The sequence below is a fragment of the Dermacentor andersoni genome, chromosome 1 (assembly GCF_023375885.2).
Source record: "Dermacentor andersoni chromosome 1, qqDerAnde1_hic_scaffold, whole genome shotgun sequence".
Taxonomy (NCBI): domain Eukaryota; kingdom Metazoa; phylum Arthropoda; class Arachnida; order Ixodida; family Ixodidae; genus Dermacentor; species Dermacentor andersoni.
This window is the reverse complement of record NC_092814.1, coordinates 128,059,948-128,080,647: the sequence shown is the minus strand read 5'-3', so window position 1 is coordinate 128,080,647 and position 20,700 is coordinate 128,059,948. Positions and strand designations below refer to the sequence as shown.

General features: G+C 45.4%; 1 protein-coding gene across 6 annotated transcripts in view; it reads left to right on the top strand.

Moving 5' to 3' along the window:
• AP-1gamma (adaptor protein complex 1, gamma subunit) overlaps positions 1 to 20,700 on the top strand; it is a 213,650-nt gene that overhangs the window by 127,196 nt on the left and 65,754 nt on the right. For all 6 annotated transcript variants that reach the window (XM_050191373.3, XM_050191372.3, XM_050191375.3 and 3 more), the window contains exon 11: positions 142 to 360. In XM_050191373.3, coding sequence (XP_050047330.1) covers positions 142 to 360 — 219 coding nt within the window. The remainder of the gene's footprint in view (positions 1 to 141; positions 361 to 20,700) is intronic.

Sequence of the window (20,700 nt, the reverse complement as noted above, 5' to 3'; positions counted from 1 at the left end):
CTTTGTTTTTATATAAGCCACATTTAAATGCTTTTTGTTTGCAAGGATTTGTGAGGTGTCTCTAGTACCAGACACATTGCACACCCCTAATAAAAGATGTTGAGGGCCCCTTTTATAAGTAGTGCATTTGCATTTGTGCAGGCAGGCAACTATGTGCGGGATGACGTGGTAGGCAGCCTCATCCAGCTCATATCAGAGACTAGCTCTCTGCACACATACACAGCCCAGCAGCTGTGGCGGCAGATCTCTCAAGAAGACTTCAGTGCACGGCAACCCTTGGCACAAGTGGCTTGCTGGTGCATGGGAGAGTTTGGGGACCTGCTCAATTCTTCTGATGGGACTGACGCAGAGCCTGTAAATGTGAGTCCTTCAGCCGGCCCTCTTGTGCCAAGTTTATTGACTGTAACACAGAAGCATGCAGTACAGACACAAGAAATACAGTCCAACCCACTTAGTATACAGCAGAACCCTGTTGATACGTTTATCAAGGGACCATGGAAAAAGCATAAGAGCTGGGAAAACGTTACAATGGGGAAGGCCACAAATCGCCACACAAACGTCGGAAACAGCCCTGAATGGCTGCTGGTACAGTTATTAGATGTTTTGGCATTCATGCTGTGACAGGGGGATGGCGCGTGTACATGTCTGTAATTATGGAACACATATGACTTTCCGTGGCAGTGGCCCTTCTCGACTCTTGATATGCTTCACCACAATATATTCTGCATGTTTCACCGCATAACATGGCTTTATTGCGGCAATGCTGATTAAAGAGAACCGGTAGTTATGCAACACATATAACACCCTTGCTGACCCCAAAATAAATGTAGTCCTGCGCATGGTGGGTCTGGCCCAGTGTGCATAGTTCCTGGTAGGTTTTAATTGATGTGCACTTCTTTGGTTGCTTCGCAAACTGCTTTGTGCATGTTTTCTCCCAATATGCTTTAGCAGTGCCTGGCTTGTGCAACTTCGGTTGCTTATTGCAAACTTTGGTCTCTTGTTGCAATGTGCCGACTGGCTGCACTGCTAAATCTATGTGATGACCGCGTTCAAACACAACTTAAGATTTGGGGACATTACAGAACGTCATAGAGAAATATCATACATGGGAGTTAACGGGATTTATGTGGGGACCATGAAAATGCCACATAGCAGCTGGGAAAACGCAACAGTGAGAAACATATCAATGGGGTTCCACTGTAACAGCATTCAAGTGCCAAGAAAATCGCATTGTTATTACCAATAACTGTTATAACTGGGTTGTACGAAAAAAAAAAAAAAAAAGCAGCGAGGACAAACATCCAAAGATTTTAATTCGGCAGAGAGAAGTACTGTGGTCGAACCGACTTATAGCATTACCGGCTTTAACAATACTTGGACGTAACTATGAGAAGGTGCTGCACAACTAACTTTTGTGCGTGTCTTATGGTAAAATAAGCCATTTACTACAATGTTCCCATGCTGCATTATTAGCTAGAACAATTAAGTTTGGTTAATGGTTGTCTGCGCAAAAAAAAAAAAACAGAAGGAATGCAAAATAAAGTAAAAAAAAAAACTTCAGTGCCCTTCCATTCTGTGAAGAAGGATGACCAGCGAAGCTGCGTATGTGGGCCCCTTAAGGGGAGATGTGGCAAGTGAAGGGGTCAAATTTTCAAAATGTTCGATTTTCTGATTTATTTATTTTTTTTCGTGATCCACGTACCTTTATTTACCCTGTCGTAAAATACAACAAGATAGGTGGTAGAAATAGAGAAAACAGCACTTTCATGGAATGCTGTCATCAAAAATTGAAAAAAAAATCTGGCTTTGGAAGGCCCCATCGTACCGCGGATCGCCATACTATCCGTTGACGCAGCGCTGCCATCTTGGTATCATCGTAAAGACGAGAGATCGGAGCTAAAGATAGCTGGAGCGACACATTTCTCCACCGAAAAATAAACCAGCAAACGCAAGCTAAAAAAAAGGCAAACGCGGCATTGCGATTGGGCGTAGCAGTTACGTGGGGCACAGGGCGCACTCCTATTCACTGTTGTTGATTTGAATTGCTGACGAACCTCTCTCGCGGGCATTTGCGCATCAGCGAGCTGTGCGTTCCTTTCAGCGTGTTTGATGATCGTGGCAGCTTACGCACGTTTTCTGTGATGAGCCCCAAAGGAATGAAGTTCTGAATGGCCCATGCGTACGGAAGACCACGAAAGGCGTAGAAAAGAGGGGGAAAACTACTCGTAGAAGCGGATGCCGTTGAGCTTGTTGATGAGGCACGACCGGCGCACGTTGGTGACTGGGAAAGTGCGCCCAAGTGCGCTGCTGACGACGCGACCACAGAACACCTACGTGACCGCGAGCAACGATGAAGTCGCGACCGCGAGCGACGGTGACAACGCGTCCGCGAGCGACGGTGAAGGCGCGACCGCGAGCGATGGCGAAGCAGAAGTTTTCACATCAAATATTCAACTGCATATTTCAGCTCCAACTGTACTAATAAAGAGGTTACGCTACGAAAGAGAAGAGTGGACGTTTTGAGTGCGCTGTCACCTGCCTCTTCACGACGGATGGATGCCGGTGACCAAAAAGGCAACTAAGGTGCACTAAATTGCTGCAAGAACGCAAAAACTACATCAAAATGTTAAGCAAATGTGTCCCCACAGTCAAAGGACTACATCCCAAGCGGGCTTTAGGTGCTCAAAGTAAAGATTTAAATGTTTGCAACAAATGAAACTTTGAGCTCCGTTTTCTCAGCTTTCATTTTTCGTGCAGTTGCTTTCAGTCATCCCTGTGCCATTTTACAACGAATGAAGCTAAAATCATTCTGTCTTTTACACTTAGATCCTGAAACATTGATGAGTGCAATAAAGCTGTCCATTTTTAACGGCACCTCATAAAAAAATTTATAATTGGTTTTTTTCAAAAGTTGTTTGGAAGGCAATATGCATAGGAAAGCTGAAAAATATTTTTATGCTCATTTTGGCATTTAAAAAATAAACCAATAGCTTTATTGCACAGAATAGGCCTTTGTGAACATGCGGATGTGAAAATCTTGGCGAACTTATGTGTAATTAATTAATTAATTTGGGGATGACCATTAGAGGCTGTCAATTGTAACTCGAAAACTATAATAGATAGCACAAAACTAATTTCAATTATGATATCAGCATTACAAGTCACACCTGCTTGGCAAATTTTACCAAGTTATTCCCATAAATAAAAAATGTGCCCATCTTCTGTCCCGTCTTAGAATTGCGCTTACCAGTATTCAGTTGTTAAACATGAACCAACTAGCCCAGCAACAAATTTTGTTAATGTACTGTGATACTGAGTTAGGTGCTATGAAATGGTTTCTGTTGGAAGCTAAGGGAAGTTTGAACAATATAATTATTGCTACCCAGATTCTCGTCTAATTGGAGCCAATCTACATTTTTATCGTGACAGGAGACCGTAAGGTCAGGTGTCGTATCCATGGCGACACTATTGCCGAGTCTTGTCGGTGTATCTATGTTGTTAGTTATGGTAAGGTGCAAGTCTTGAATGAGTTCCCCTAATTCCTTACCCTTGGGAGAGCTGGTTGTGTACCCTCAGGCTTGATGCAGTGCATTGAGAACACCCACAATTACTAACGGGTGGCGGCCAGCTTCTTTGTGGGTGGAAACAAAGAGTGTGTCGAATTTGTGTTTTTTATCTTTCGGTTTGCTATAAACATTGAGAATCGGTATGGTAGGAATTTTGTGAGATTGTAGAAGAACTTCAATAAAGTTGTGCTCTATGTCAACCCCAGCAAATTTGCTGTGTGCTACTGTGAGGTGTCCTTGTGTAAGGAATGCTGTGTATGACCCTGCAAAAGAGCAATGCGACTGGTGAGTATTATATCCTGGTAGTTTCACTGCACAGTGCACTTCTTGTAATGCTGTTACTGCTGGTGAAGTTGGGCTATTGGCTATATAGTGTTGGGAATTCGCTTTCTTCTTTTTGTACCCCTGGCAGTTCCATTGTCAGATAATTAAAGCTTTGCTTTTATTTGTTTTCGACATTATTCTGTGTTAGAATGAGGGAAATTATCGTAGTAGTCATGTTTTTGAGTTTGTCAATTTTGCTTTCAATATTGGTCATGTGAGTCTCGAAGTGTGTAATGGGCATATCTGGGGCAAGAAATCACTGATCTGTTTTGGTTCCAAGGGCTGTGATGCTGTCGTTCAGGGCCATGTAGGTGTCTGCATCTAAGAGGATTCCGGACTCACTGGGGCTCCTGCACTTGGCGGGTGGGGGTCCTGCCGTACTCCAAGGGGGGGGGCACCATCACTGGGCTCGTCTGCATGTTAGAAATTTTCATGTCCTCCGATGTATTAGACTTACTAGGGATAGGAGAGTTAAGCGATTTGATTTGAGCTTCGATCTGGGCTATTTTGACTTTTAACATTGTGTTTTCTTGAGCTAGCGAGAAAGATTGATTGGTGTTTGTCAGGTTGGGAGGGGAGTTGGAAAGTGAGGAGCCGCAAGTGAGGAACCCCAGCCCCAGCTCACCTGGCTTTGCAGTGATCCTGACGGTGAGCTCGATGGTGTCGGTAGTGCCAGCCAATGTTCTTTCCCTTTCACGGGCGACGACGGCTTCTTGCTTAATCGCTTGTTATTGGATGTCTTCTTCTTTGGAGGAGGAGGGGGCCTCTGGGGCTTGTAGCATTGTGGACACTGCGCTGAGCCCGTGGCATAGTCTCCCAATCATACCATGCATTTAGGATTGCAGATATGGTTCGCGTCAAGGCTAACCTCCCCGCACTTCTCACAAGTTGGGACACACATGACCGGGCACACATCCGGCCAATGTCTGATTTGTTTGCACTTGACACAGGCTTCCACACTCTGTCGAAAAGGGTTACAGCAAAGCCAGCACTGGGCGTTCTTGACGTAGAATGACGCCTTCTTCTCGAGGAATGTCACCAATATTGTTTCGGTCTGTCCTATTTGGTGGGCATGGAGCACCGGTGGTTCCGGGTTAGCTTGCCGAAGATGGGGCAAGATGTCGGCATCCTTAATGTCGACGAGTAAGGCGAAAATGCCTTTGCATTAGTCTTGCGGTGAGGTGGGGTGCACCACCACTTCGTGAGTCTTGCCAGTGATGGTGAGGCATTTGACGCGAAGGTAGGCGTCAGTGCGGTCCATACTGGTAGAAGTGATAAATAAAGTGTTACATTTAGGGTATTCACCCGAGCGCTGTCGATTTCTTCTGCAAGTCGGGCAGCCTCTTTCATCAGACTATTGAAGTAGATCGGGTGGTATTTCGAGCAGTCTATGCCACAACGTACCCATACAACAGCAGTATAGACCGTTTTTTCGTAGGAGCCGCCATATTGTGAACGCAGTGGCGCCGCCTATGAGCAGCGCCATACTGGCTTGGGTGAAAGCGGTCTTTTGCATGACAGGTATACGCTCGGCGGTAGGTTCTGCTGTTTGTTTTCGCGGTCGTGCGTTCTGTTTAGTATGAAGTGCGTCTTCTACGTGGTAAACTGTTCTGTGAGACGTGCTGAAGTGGTTTAAGGCGTCGTGGCCGGAATTTCTGCTGGCGTTGAGGTGGACGGAACACGCAGCGCGATGTGTGCGTGCATATATATTTGAGCCTACAATAAGCCTCGGAGATCAATTGTGTATTTCTGAATGTTCCAATCACTAATGTGACCGTATTGCAGTATTATCCTCTATTTCTAAGCTGCGGTTTAGGAGCCATGAAACATACGTGACGATCGTAACAGCGTGGGTACTGTTCTGCTCCGATAGTAGCTGTGCCATTGGGCCATACATTGACAAGCGTTCAAACGGTTCGCTGCAGGTTACATTGCGTGAGTACTTAGTTGGATGGATGAGATTTCCACCCATGAATAAAATAGTTTTGGCTAGTAATAGCAGCATACCTTACAGTCTGAATTAAGCTTGTCCAGCAAAGCGACCGTTTACGGACTGCGCGAGCGTCCTAAGCAGTAGTAGGTGCTGGATTACAGATATCTTTGTTCTATATAGCACATGGTCCAAGCATACGGCATCAACGGTTATATATTTATAAAGTTGTGTGGCATTAGCCCGTTTTCTCTTGCTTTTTAGAGAAAGAGGATGATAACCGAACTTTTTTTTTTCGGTTGTGTTCTTTCAGTTCTCTACGACGCACTCACATTTACTCCCTACGCCAATCGATCAGACAGTGAGCTGATTTACCATTTATTGCTGGTAATACAGAGACGCCGGTTTTCTTTGTTGAATTAAAATCGATATAAGCAAAGTAGTAAACAACATATACACGCACCGCGACTGATAATGCACGTACACCGCGGCTGATTATGCACGTCACATTTTTGCGCCCCCAAGACATATTTCTGCCTACAGTAGTTACCGATGCACCGAAAGGCTTCCCTGACGACCTTATATGAATGAACATGGCATAAATTTCACAAAGTAAGATCTAAAACATCTCAAAATCGTTCCGCAGCACGCGACAGCAATACTTTCAAGCAGCGCCGCGCCGGATCGCCCAAGCCAGAGAGGAGGAAAGGCTCTCCGCGCGCCCTATCCTCCTCACCCGATGAAATGGTCTATAGGAATCATCCAGCGGCAGTGGCTGCCTGGGCCACGCCATCTTCCCAGGTCATCTCGGCTGCGATGATGGTGTGATTGTGGAGAAGGGCTTGTTGGCGCGGTTTATGTGTTGTCTGTGCCAGTGGGCCATCTCCTCTGCCATGAGCTCTTCTCCTTCAACTTCAATCCCAGCTGGCACTGTCGCCCTGGTGTCCGCCTTGGTGACGCGCGCTGCCGCCTACGTGGCGGAGCAGCCGACGGAGCTTAAGCTCAGCGACGCAGAAAGTGATGAATAAAACAATTTCTATTGGGGACGAGGACTTACGCAGTCGCCATCTGTCGGAAGTGCCTCCCTTGCATAGTATGAGAGATCACACGGTGCGCTCCTCGTAGGTGTTGCTTACGGAACTCAATAAAAACACCACGAGGCAGCCCTGCTGGACATTTATGTAAGTACTCTCAAAATGAAGGAAGTTTTTGACTGTCGATATAATAATCTTGGGCAAACTGAAAGCACAGAATCGTTTACAGACAATATCTCTTTACCGAATACGTACAGTGAACGCCACTACGCGCAGTCGCCGCGATGGAGTCTCCCGAACCGGCTTCTTGCGTGAAAGGTAGGCAAACGCTGAGAGTAAACTATGTGAAATATGCTCTTTAGTCGGCTGTCTGTATAACCAGAGTCCTTCCATGTTTTTCTGGTCACGAAACTCCGCCGTCACGCTATGGGAGAGGTTCATATGCTGCCCAAAGGTGCCGCGACGCGGCGCCACTGTGCCACAGAGGGCATCGTTCGCGCGTTCGCGTACCGAAACGCGTGCGCAGTGCGAGGCCAGCTGAGTGATCGGGTGCGTTCTGTGCATGTGCTGCGCTATTTCTCGAGTGCTGGGCTGTTTAGTTGAAGTGGCGGGGTGGGACAACGATGCCGAACACGTGTTGCAAGTAACAGCTGAAGAAGTAGAATGGTGGTATCTCTAACAAGCCATTTAAAAAAAAATAGCTGTATGTGGCTACTTGTGTTCGTTTGAGAGTTGTTTTGCCATGTGCTATGAAATGCGTATGCTTTACACTTTCTTGTTTATAGAAGCAATCGATTATGCATTCTGTATTTATTGCTGGAATCTTGGCAGAACGCTAACATAATCCTAATCCATAAGAAAGGGGACGCCAGAGACTTGAAAAATTATAGACCGATCAGCTTACTGTCAGTTGCCTACAAACTATTTACTAAGGTAATCGCAAATAGAATCAGGAACAGCTTAGACTTCTGTCAAGCAAAGGACCAGGCAGGATTCCGTAAAGGCTACTCAACAATAGACCATATTCACACTATCAATCAGGTGATAGAGAAATGTGCGGAATATAACCAACCCTTATATATAGCTTTCATTGATTACGAGAAAGCCTTTGATTCTGTCGAAACCTCAGCAGTCATGGAGGCATTACGGAACCAGGGTGTAGACGAGCCTTATGTAAAAATACTGAAAGATATCTATAGCAGCTCCACAGCCACCGTAGTCCTTCAATAAAAAAGCAACAAAATCCCAATAAAGAAAGGCGTCAGGCAGGGAGCTACGATCTCTCCAATGCTATTCACAGCGTGTTTACGGGAAGTATTCAGAGACCTCGAATGGGAAGAATTGGGGATAAAAGTTAATGGAGAATACCTTAGTAACTTGCGATTCGCTGATGATATTGCCTTGCTTAGTAACTCCGGGGACCAATTGCAATGCATGCTCACTGACTTGGTGAGGCAAAGCAGAAGAGTGGGTCTAAAAATTAATCTGCAGAAAACTAAAGTAATGTTTAACAGTCTCGGAAGAGAACAGCAATTTACAATAGGTAGCGAGGCACTGGAAGTGGTAAGGGAATACATCTACTTAGGGCAGGTAGTGACGGTGGATCCGGATCATGAGACGGAAATAATCAGAAGAATAAGAATGGGCTGGGGTGCGTTTGGCAGGCATTCTCAGATCATGAACAGCAGTTTGCCATTATCCCTCAAGAGAAAAGTGTATAATAGCTGTGTCTTACCAGTACTCACCTACGGGGCAGAAACCTAGAGGCTTACGAAAAGGGTTCTACTCAAATTGAGGACGACGCAACGAGCTATGGAAAGAAGAATGATAGGTGTAACGTTAAGGGATAAGAAAAGAGCAGATTGGGTGAGGGAACAAACGCGAGTTAATGACATCTTAGTTGAAATCAAGAAAAAGAAATGGGCATGGGCAGGACATGTAATAAGGAGGGAAGATAACCGATGGTCATTAAGGGTTACGGACTGGATTCCAAGGGAAGGGAAGCGTAGTAGGGGGCGGCAGAAAGTTAGGTGGGAGGATGAGATTAAGAAGTTTGCAGGGACGACATGGCCACAATTAGTACATGACCGGGGTTGTTGGAAAACTATGGGAGAGGCCTTTGCCCTGCAGTGGGCGTAACCAGGCTGATGATGATGATGATTTATTGCCATTCGTTTGCTGGTGTTTGTTTCCTGCCCCCCAATGCATATCTCTCGCGTTTGATGTTATTTCTTTATGCTTATTATATCAGTGTCATTCTTTTAACAAACTTCTTGCATTGTGAATAGTGGACCATTCGTGACCGGACGCCTCGGTGCTGTCTGTATTTCGCTCCGCTTATTTTACATGATAAATAAATGATCGTGCTTGTATGTTGTTTTTGCACCAACACGTTCTATTTCTTTTCTTAATCGAATTATAAAGTTTTTAACATAATGTAAATAGTTGCGCATTAAGAACCAAAATACCTAGTCTCGTCGTTTCTGCGTCGAAACCACGAGCAGCGTGAGCAGGTGGGCTTACTGACGCTTCTAAACGACTGCTTGCTAAGGCAATTGCCTAATTACAATACAGCTAGTTTCAACTGCGCAGGTCCTAACACTTCACGTTCGCCTTAATCCGTTGCTAAAAGCCGCACCGAAGACATTTAGTAGCGAAGTTTGTCTTGCATTAATCCTACCTAAATCTCATTCAGAAATGGCATCGCTTTGCAGAGAAATCTTAAGCGCACGGAGCAGCTCAATTTCCTTTTCTTTGTCATTAAGTATTCTACGGTAGCAGCCCTTTGCAATAACAATTTGATTCTTTTGATCTCCTTATAAGATACTGCCCACAGTCAGAGTCCATCTCTGCCACAGTTTAAAAGAAAGTTAACAGCTGTGCTCGGCGAACAATCTGGCGCTATGCGCAACGGAGAGTTGGCGCTTAGTTACTGGTAACCGGGGGTGACAGCCCATATGTTATCTGGTGATAAGTGGGACCACTGGTGCTTTATTGCGAATGCGCGGCGTTTAATTTCAGGCAAATATTAGAAAGCGGAGCCCACTGAAGCGTTGAGGCGAACGGCGATGATATAGAAATCTGGGCCGAGACCACCCGGCCGTGACAGCGGACGCATTTCGCCGGGGGCGAAATGCAAAACACCAGTTTATTTAAATTTAGGTGCATTTTAAAGACATTTAGTAGCAAAGTTTGTCTTGCATTAATCCTACCTAAATGTCATACAGAAATGGCATCGCTTTGCAGACCTTTAGGTGCGTTTGAAGACATTTAGTAGCTAAGTTTGTTTTGCATTAATCCTACCTAAATCTCATTCAGAGATTTATTTACGTTTATTTAAATTTAGGTGCATTTTAATGGATCCCAGGTGGTCAAAATTAATCCTGAGTCCCCCACTGCGGCGTGTCTCATAATCGTATCACGGTTCTGGCTCGTAAAATCCCAGAATTTTTTTTCTTTTTTCTGAGACCGCCGAGAGCTCCATGTTATGTGCGGCTTTTCTTTCGTCCCGGGCGCTCATATCATGGCAGAAGACGCGCTCAGGCAGTAATTTAAGCATATTCAATGTTAAAAATAGTTACGTGAAACTAAAGCGACGGTTGAGGAAGTTGAGAAAGCTAGAATACCGAGGCTGCCCCCCACACAACCACACCGGTAGCGGCGTTCGCATGCCCTCTCATGCACGGTTGCGCCTCTAGCGGCGGGCGCTGGCTCTATATGAAACTGAGGCGCCAGTTTCGTGACCAGAAAAAAAAATGGAAGGACTCTGGTATAACCAAATGGAGCATAACACATTGAGGCCTCAGTGCAGCGATCGCAGGCGTCCGCAGCAACCGACTGCGTGTCTGCATGCATGTCCGCGCACAATGTTTTGCTTTCGCTGTGAGCACGTTTTCGCACCATGCCATGAGCTTTAGGCCACAGCATATGAGCATTTGACAGTACACTAGCAACCATTGTTGCGTGGACGCTATCAGAACTATTCAAAAATAATTTCGTTATAGAGACTGACGCCGGCAGCTGTGGTGTGCCGTCGCGACGATTCAATCTTTTTTTGTGTTCTAAGTTCTTGGACATTTCAATATTATTTCTTAAGTTGCGTCGCACTGTGTGTTTATGTCTTCTCAGTGTGCGACTTCCCTGTGCTTCTTTTTCATAATCCAGTGCTATAATTCATAACACAAACATGACCATATGCCATGCCTTCTTTTAATGTGCGTCCTACCGCTCCCTTTCCGTTCCAGTGAACTTGTCAGTATCTAGCATCAACAAGTTTATAGACCAAACCGTCATGACATTAGCCAGGTGGCGGGCGCAAGCGAGCGTCCCAGTGCGCATTTTCCACTACTCATCGAACATCGCAGTCCCGGCACCGTAGCAAAAATCTTCCTCGCGTCTGTGCTTGCTGCATACCCGAGTTGTAGCCAATGGCTGTCTCCCGGTTCTAAGTTTCGCGCGCCAAGCTTCATGCAGCTGCTTGTCCTGCAGCTAAGTGTGAATAAGGCTCACACCGTGCTTCGTTGCGTACTTCCGGCACTGCGGCACCGAGCAGTAGCCTACCATGCTGCACTCCTCCAAGGGCAGCCACTGCCTATTATAGCACTTTCAAACGTTGTCGAGTGGTAAAGCCTCACCACTTAATCAGAACCGCAGCACAGGTGGGACTTTAAACTTTCGTTTTCAGCTCGCTTCGGCGCTTCCGAAGCAGCTGACGTTGCCGCTGTGTCCATGTGATCCCTCGTGCCACGTCACACCGACGGTGGCGCGAGCCTTTCCAGTGGTGGAGCTTGCCCCCAATTCTTGCGAATGGTCGGATGTCTTGCTCAGCGGGTGTTGATCACCGTTCGGGATGTCCTCGCCCAAAGTGGAAGGCCTAACATCACTTCAACCAGGATAAGATAAAAATTTTGTAGCGCTCGAGACAGACGCGTGCGTCCGCTCCATGCAAATTCCGAGCAGTATCCTCTTAACAAGCACGGTGTCATGTGCGCACAAGCACACATGAACATGTTTCACTCATTGACAGCAGAAACTCTCTATCAGAATGCTGTAGTGAGGAAGTGCGGTAGCAGGAGCGAGTGAACTGATCTTTATGCGGCCTCTCGCTTCAGCGGGAACTAAGCGATGAAAACACAGCATGGTGTGCCTGGATGCATAGTCTCCATCGCAGATCACTTTCAAAATAGGGGCCGCGCAGCCATGCCGTACGCAACAGCTGCTGGAGTAGAATGCCTTTAATGTTTGTGCCAGTCCAGCATGTATGTTTTGAGAACTTCGAATGCCCCTGATGCGGCCCGATTTCCGTCTGTCTCCGCACACGTGATCACTTAATTGCGCCATGGGGATGAACTCGGCGTGTCTTCGCAGTCGGCACTTCCATGCGAACGCAGAAAACGACAAGACAGACAGTGGACGCCTAAGCACACGTACTACAGCACACAAAGGAAGCTATGGCAGCTAGGCTCGAAGCGTGTACGAAGTGGCCATTTTGTTAAGGCTGATTGCGACGCGCATGCCATTTTTGAACCCGTATTACTGGAAAAAATGTGCGCGTAAGATTCGAGTAAATACTGTAAATCATTCCTCATATCATACAGTGCACACAGAAAATGCTAGAAATCACAACACGGCGCACTATGAACATCAGTACATTGCCGTTCTCGAAGGCGGCCAGTCGCACTTCCCTAAATTAGATGTGACTACATATGTGGGTGTGTTTTTACATATTGTTATGCTGACTCATTATTTAGCTTCTGAGATGCACTTTTTGCCTCGTATCCCATATGGGCAGAAAGGATGTTCCTACATCCACCGCCAAGGTCTGTGAATGGTGGCACTGGCTAACACTCCCAGGGTTCTACTAAGAAACATACCGTATTTACTCGCATAATGATCGCACTTTTTTGACAAAAAAATTGACGCAAATTCAGGGGTGCGATCATTACGCAGGTGAAATTTCCCGCAAAAAAAATTTTTTTTAAATCCCGCGTTTGCTGCAGGATGACAACAGCTGTATGTACTGCGGGGCACCAAAACAAAAATAACGGCTGGCGGAGCAAGTCGAACGCGCCGAACGCGATTTTTTTTTCTTGTGAGTACATTACGTGTATTGAAACAGTTTCTTCCGTATCAGTAATAAATAATACTGTTAATATCTGCAAGTTTGCGGCAATAACATAGCCATGTACACTTTGAGGAGACAAAAACAGATGAGCGTGCTTAGCTGCCTGTGACAGAAACACATGGTGGTCATGCTGCGGAAACTGCGGCATTCGTCTTCACAGCTATTCTAATACGGCACGTTTCTGCTAAAGGTGGGCGAATATCTTAGCTGTGTTGCAAGCGTCGGCGTATGAATAGGGTACACTTCTAACGTATCAGTGTAAACGTGGCTGCCATTGTTGACGCTCGCGGTTTGTTGTGTGCCCACGAATGTAGACGAGAAGAATCGAAAGGCACCTTTTTTGTTGTTTTTGTTGACCACAACCATTATAAAGCCTACACATAATAAAGGCAAGTTTGGTTGCAGCTTTTTTTTTTTTTTTTTTTTTTTGTTATGGAAGTGCGGAAAGTGATGAAAGTAATGAAATGAGGCATCTGCTTAAGAATAGTTGGTGCGTGCAGACCGCTTGGTTTGTCTTGAAGAGTTGTTCGCGTAGCATCTGACAGATGGTGAGCTCGATCATTATTAGCTAGACTTGGCACATGACATATCGCTGCGGCAAGTTCGGGGTGCGATCATTACACGAGAAATTTAAAAAATCGAATTTTGATGACAAAATTCAGGGGTGCGATCATTACGCGAGTGCGATCATTATGCGAGTAAATACGGTAAATACCCAAGAAAGTGGATGGGGAAACAGCGCCGCGGTAGCTCAATTGGTAGAGCATCGCACGCGAAATGCGAAGGTTGTGGGATTGTTCCCCACCTGTGGCAACTTGTTTTTTCGTCCACCTTCATTTCCATTAATTTATCGTTTCTTTATTTTATTTATTAAGCACAAGTAATTTCCCCTATGCTGTCCTTGGTGTCAGTGTTTGTTGACCTCTACAGATACTACTCTGCTAGTCCAACCAGGTGAGGATGAGCCCTCTTATTCAGACACTGTTAGTGTCACAGATATGGAACTTGACACTCGAGGTCCCAAATGTATGGGATCCCCAATTTCAAAAATTTATGATAAGAATAATAAAAATCGGGCCCCTCGGTTAACCCCCTTTCTTCTCGTTTATTACATAACGAGGGTCTCGAATCCGGCAGCATTGATGCCTTCAGGTAGCATGTGTGGGTTTATTTGACTGGTTACCTTCACCCAAAAAGATAACGTTCTCGTGACGCGTGTGGCAGAAAGGATGTTCCTACATCCGCCGCCAAGGTCTGTGAGTGGTGGCGCTGGCTAACACTCCCAGGGTTTACTAGTACACACAAATACCTAAGAAAGTGGATGGGGAAACAGCGCCGCGGTAGCTCAATTGGTAGAGCATCGCACGCGAAATGCGAAGGTTGTGGGTTCGGTTCCTACCTGCGGCAAGTTGTTTTTTCATCTACTTTAATTTCGATTAATTTATCGTTTCTTCATTCTTCACTCTTATCGTTTCTTCATTTCTTCATTCCAGCCTTGTCTGCACGGCTGTGTTGTTGATGCTGCACATAATACGGTCCATCAACATATTGCCTTGCTCACTTCTGAAGTTCCAATATTCCGAGAGACTCTTGAGTGATGCCACGAAGTTAGTGACCGACTCGCCCTTTGTGCGAACATGCATGTTGAGCTTAAAATGCTGAACAGCCGCAGATTGCTTGGGGCAGTAATGGTCCCCCAGAAAGGAAACAATTTCTTTCAAGTTTTTTTCTTGTGGCTGGGTGAGCTTAACGAGATCCCACAAGAGAACATACGTCTTCTGCTCACAGCAACTAAAGAAGAGTGACTTCTTTTTTTCTGCTGCAGTGTCATTGGCAATTAAGAAAGCTTCAAGGCGTTGAATGTAGCAGGGCCACGCATCTCCCTCTTCGTTGAATGCTTCACGGTTGCTGAGAATTGGCATGACAAACTTCTGTTGCGTCGAGCTCACCAGGTGAACGACACACTCATGTGCGTAGAAGTGGGCGGAAGGACGATGCACTTGAAAAAACTTTATTGCCTTTTTGCTCATCACCACTTGTTATGAGTGTATGCCGAGTAGTGTCGATAGGCGGACTGACTCTGCGGTTGCCGTCAACTGTTAGCCCAAGGAACCAACAACATATATGGCCTGACAATTCAAATGGGGTTGCACTGAAAACTGATTCCATGTTTTTTATTCTCTGCCTTGACAGGGCGGCGCAAGTGGCACCGCACAATGGATGGCCAGTTAAAATGAAACCGTAACAGCACGTATAAAATCAGGGGCTAGGGCTACCCTTCGTCTTCATGTTGTAGCACGATATGTTGTGCATGGGCTCTGGCTCTCTTGGTGGCAGGTCGAATGCAAACGGCGATGTTTCTATTGAATTTGTTGGGATTGTAGCTCTTACAGTAATGTTTAACAGATCCGAAGAGCTGTTGCAGCTAACAGTGTCACCTGAAGTTCTGACACGGTCATGAATCAGCTGAGTGTCTGCTCTTCGCCGGTTTCGTTAGCCCTGCGGGCGAGACTGGCATGTTTTGCGTGCCTTCCCCACTAGTGTACCTCTTGTGATGTCACATGAAGAAATATGCTTGGCTGTTCGGTTAGGTTTCAGTTTCGTTCTTGCGCTTTTTTGCTTACTTAAAATTATTTTCGAATTTGTGGAACAATTCAACTATCATACGCATGACAGGGGGCTCTTGGGGACCATATATTCCATTACGTTGGCATGGTAAAAAAATCGCCGGAGTTGCCTTTTGAGTCAGCTTCGCAGCACTACAGCCGCGTTATGCGGCGAAGCATACCGACTGTATTGCGGTGAAGCATATTTGCCTATAGTGCTTATGGCTACCCAACACTATTGGCTCAAGTACCCACACAGTGCTGCCTCTTCATGCATCTGGACAACACCAGCTGTCGGGTGGAAACCTATGTGTCTGCTACTAATCTGGCTAAGTGCCTAAATACAGTTTCTAAACTGCAAATTTGACCGTGCTTGGCAATATTTTTTGGCACTTGTGCTAAAGTAGTTGAGTACCGCCAAATGCAGTTTCCAAACTACAAATTTGACGAAGTTTGGCAGTTTGGCAGTGCTTTTAGATCCTTGTGCTAAAGTAGTTTAGTACCTTCAGGATGCTTTAATGGCAAACTAGATAAAAAATTGTAGGAATTGGGCCTTGTTTGTATTCATGACTGTGGGTACAGTGTGAAGTAAACAGGATGGACAGAAGTAGGTTGGGCTTGGTGGTCATTCATAACTGTGGCTACTTCACAAAGTAAACAGGATGGACAGTGCTGTGTATATCTGCTTCTGTCTGTGCTTTTTACTTCTCACAGAATTCACAGTTGTGGAGTAAAAACCTACCTTTAGAAGAAGCAAGAAAAATTTAAACACCAAGGAACCCAGATATGTCCTCAACAATGAAAGCTTCTGAAAAGCTTTTTCCACATCGGCACTTTTAAAAGACTTCGATACGCTCATCAACCAGCAGAGATTTTCACTTGCTTGCAGCAGCAATTTTCACGGCTACAAGCACAGGTTGAAAAATATGTGCATGATGAAATTTTGGGCCCCAAAGAAGATCCATGAGTGTAGTGGTGTAAGCACGGTGCCCACTGTTGGCTCATCTTGTTAAAAGGATGCCTGCCGATATGAGACACTAGTGTGTGTAGTGAGCAGCAAGTGTCATTGAAAGAATCTGCCTTTTTCATGGCCCTGTGCTGCCCTCTGTTGCAGGCCTCTGGAAACATGTTGGAAGGGTGCTGGGGCTTTCATCAGTTGATTTGTGTGCTTGCGCCTATGTTGAGTGTGTGTCGGTCGTGTGTTTCGTGGATTGCGATTAATTATTAATGGGCAGGGCAAAGGCCTCTCCCATACTTCTCCAACAACCCCAGTCATGTACTAATTGACGCCATGTCGTCCCTGCAAACTTCTTAATCTCATCCGCCCACCTAACTTTCTGCCGCCCCCTGCTCCGCTTCCCTTCCCTTGGAATCCAGTCCGTAACCCTTAATGACCATCGATTATCTTCCCTCCTCATGACATGTCCGGCCCGTGCCCATGTCTTTTTCTTGATTTCAACTAAGATGTCATTAACTCGCGTTTGTTCCCTCACCCAATCTGCTCTTTTCTTATCCCTTAACGTTACACCCATAATTCTTCTTTCCATAGCTCGTGGCGTCGTCCTCAATTTAAATAGAACCCTTTTCGTAAGCCTCCAGGTTTCTGCCCCGTAGGTGAGTACTGGTAAGACACAGCTATTATACACTTTTCTCTTGAGGGATAATGGCAAACTGCTGTTCATGATCTGAGAATGTCTGCCAAACGCACCCCAGCCCATTCTTATTCTTCTGATTATTTCCGTCTCATGATCCGGATCCACCGTCACTACCTGCCCTAAGTAGATGTATTCCCTTACCACTTCCAGTGCCTCGCTACCTATTGTAAATTGCTGTTCTCTTCCGAGACTGTTAAACATTACTTTAGTTTTCTGCAGATTAATTTTTAGACCCACTCTTCTGCTTTGTCTCTCCAGGTCAGTGAGCATGCATTGCAATTGGTCCCCTGAGTTACTAAGCAAGGCAATATCATCAGCGAATCGCAAGTTACTAAGGTATTCTCCATTAACTTTTATCCCCAATTCTTCCCAATCCAGGTCTCTGAATACCTCCTGTAAACACGCTGTGGATAGCATTGGAGAGATCGTATCTCCCTGCCTGACGCCTTTCTTTATTGGGATTTTGTTGCTTTCTTTATGGAGGACTACAGTGGCTGTGGAGCCGCTATAGATATCTTTCAGTATTTTTACATACGGCTCGTCTACACCCTGATCCTGTAATGCCTCCATGACTGCTGAGGTTTCGACAGAATCAAACGCTTTCTCGTAATCAATGAAAGCTATATATAAGGGTTGCTTATTAAGGTTGGTTATTAGCATCTCGTACTGCGCTTCAACCACACAGACCGCCGCGGGCCCCAAGCCACGCGGCGATGCCGCATCGCAGGAGACGGGAGCTATGCGGGAAAACAAGATATCAGGGGACGCGTGAGTATCACGCATCCCTACAATCTATAGCCACATCTCGTTCTCGTTATTCACATTTGATATTGTGGAAATGACGCATCGCTGATATAAAATAATGTCAAAATGTAGCAAAACATACATATGTGCACATATGAGCCGTGTTGTTCCACCCAGCGACTTCTCAATATGAGTGGACGAGCCCCTTAAAACAAGGGCAACTGTGATCCAAACACATTTATTACGGGCTGTTATTACTGATTCTTGCTTTTCTTGAAGTTCATCATACTTAGTTTGTGTGTGCCATAAAGTATTATTAGAGAAAACTGTGCTCAGGATAAGCACTCATTTATGGGCCATGTAGTTCTCTCACGAAAATGCGGATGCCATCACTGACACCGTCAGTAACTGAGCGAGACAGTTTATGCCTCTGTACTAAATGCACTGTCTCTAGTTTCCCATTTGACGCAGAGGTAAACAGTGCTTCTCTGGGATTAAGAAATGTGTCAACCTAATAATACGTATAGACCCACCCATCTACATAGCGAATGCGACCGGCAGCCTTTGGGAACGGCGACCTACAGATGTTGGAACTGTGCTGTATTGCGCTCTATTGCCATTAGCCGTTCATTGTGTATGTGTCATGCAAAGTGAAGAGTAGTTGATATCAAATTGCCATAGAGTCACAACTGAACTAAAAGAGCAGTTTCCTTTGTTGCAACTGCTTATTTTTTAGTTCAGGTCCACCGGTAGGGGGTGCATGAACTTGATGAGGCCAGGCCTAAACCAACCTTCGCTAAACAGATCAACGTTGGCTCATACTTCATGTGCACGGCTTGAGAGGATTGATGCTTGTGCATTTCACCTTCGAAGGCATGTTTCAACTCATTTTGAGTGCGATTATATATGCAAGCAAAGGCGCTGCAGATATATCGCATTGTCGGTTCAACAGCTGATTGCATGGCGTTCGGTCGAGCAATCATGGTCGGCATGCTGATTTTGCTGGTGCCATCGACAAGAAAGCCCATCACACTACGACAACTCTCACCTGTCGATTGTGTCATTGTCAGCTTATTATGATAACATGGTCTCAGCGATGCACTGTACTGAATAGTCGGCCAATAATTGGCATTAGCGTCTTGTTGGTCTCGTATCGACCCAGCGTTACTGCACCTTAAACGAGTGTGTGAAGTATGCGATGCCACCACCAGCAAGAGAGGGCCAATACTGCAAGAAGACTTCATCAGCAACGGGATGTTTTAGAAGTGTCGCTCAAGGGTAATGCAGCGGTTTATAAATTTGCTGGCCATCAATGCAAGGTGGCAACTGCATGGTTCACTGTGCAGTCCGAACGAAGCCTTGGCCACTTTCTTTTTTAAAGTGGAGTTGCAGTCTTACACTATGCATGTTTTCGGCACCGCACCAACGTAGAGCTCTATACTGGTGGATTTTCGATGCAGTACACAGCATGAGTGTTTGCTGCAGTGTGCGTTCGTGCACTTTATTTATTTATATATATTTTTTTTCAGAGGACTTTCCCCCAATATTTTTGAGATGTGCGTGTCCCTCCAAAACGTTTTTCGACTAATCCGCTAGGGCCATCGCATTCGCCATCGTGCCGTGAAAAAGGCAGATTGTGACATGCGGGAGGATGATCGCTGCCCTCTGAACATGTGGAGCAGTTATCCTTCTTTCACGACAACATTAATAACTGCAGTTATGATACTGTCAAGCAAAAGTGTTCTACTAGAGAATTTTGTTGAATGGAACCATAATTTTTGCCTCTTGTTTGCTGTGTAATAAACTCACTTTTTTTTTTACACCTCTGATTGATTCAAAATATTGCATTCTTGCAAAACCAGTAGTATTCATATTCGAAAAATATTTAAAGTGGATTTGCACTGGTTTTCATTATTCGAATTTGCTTCGCCATTGAAAAGTTGATATTTGCACACCCCTAGTATTTTGCTATCGCCTCTGGGTGCCAATAATCATTCGCTAGATGACGGTATAGGCTAAGTCTGCCATTTTACAGCATACCATGGCCTTAATTTTGTATAGAATGAACTTCAAATATAACAAACCTTTCTCCTGGATTATTACAGTCTGTTGTATCAACCGTCAACTGTAATAGTTTTGCAATTTTTTTTGTTTATACGGTAGACTTCTGTTAATTTAATTTTAGGTATTTTTGTTCTTCAGTTACTTATTTCGATCAAAAGTCCTGGCCGGTGCCCATACATTTCCATGGGACCATATGTCTGTTATTTGGATCCTGAAATTAGCCTTAGCCAGATCATTCGAACTTAATTGGTCATTTCACACGTGCCCAAACCCAATGATGACTGGAGTGGTGACTCCAGCAGTGTCAGTGTACTTCTTGGTGGTGCTTAGTGAATTCAATGAACACACATTACCTCTCGTCAAAAATGCCCATTTTGGGCCTGCTCCAGGACGGCTGTTGTCACCTCTTGTCAAAAATGCCCATTTTGGGCCTTCTCCAGGACGGCTGTTCGCAGCAGCCTAGGATCACAGCCAGCCTAGCCAGCCCCACTGCCTTTGCTGTCACAAGATGGTGACCATGGAGAATTGCATGCTTTGCAGGACAAACTAGTGAAGTCGTTCTTTAGGCATGGGCCGCCATCTCGTTTACGATAACTGCGAAGTCGTTTAATAAATGCAGAATACCAAACGCACTATAACCCGTGTGATGGAGA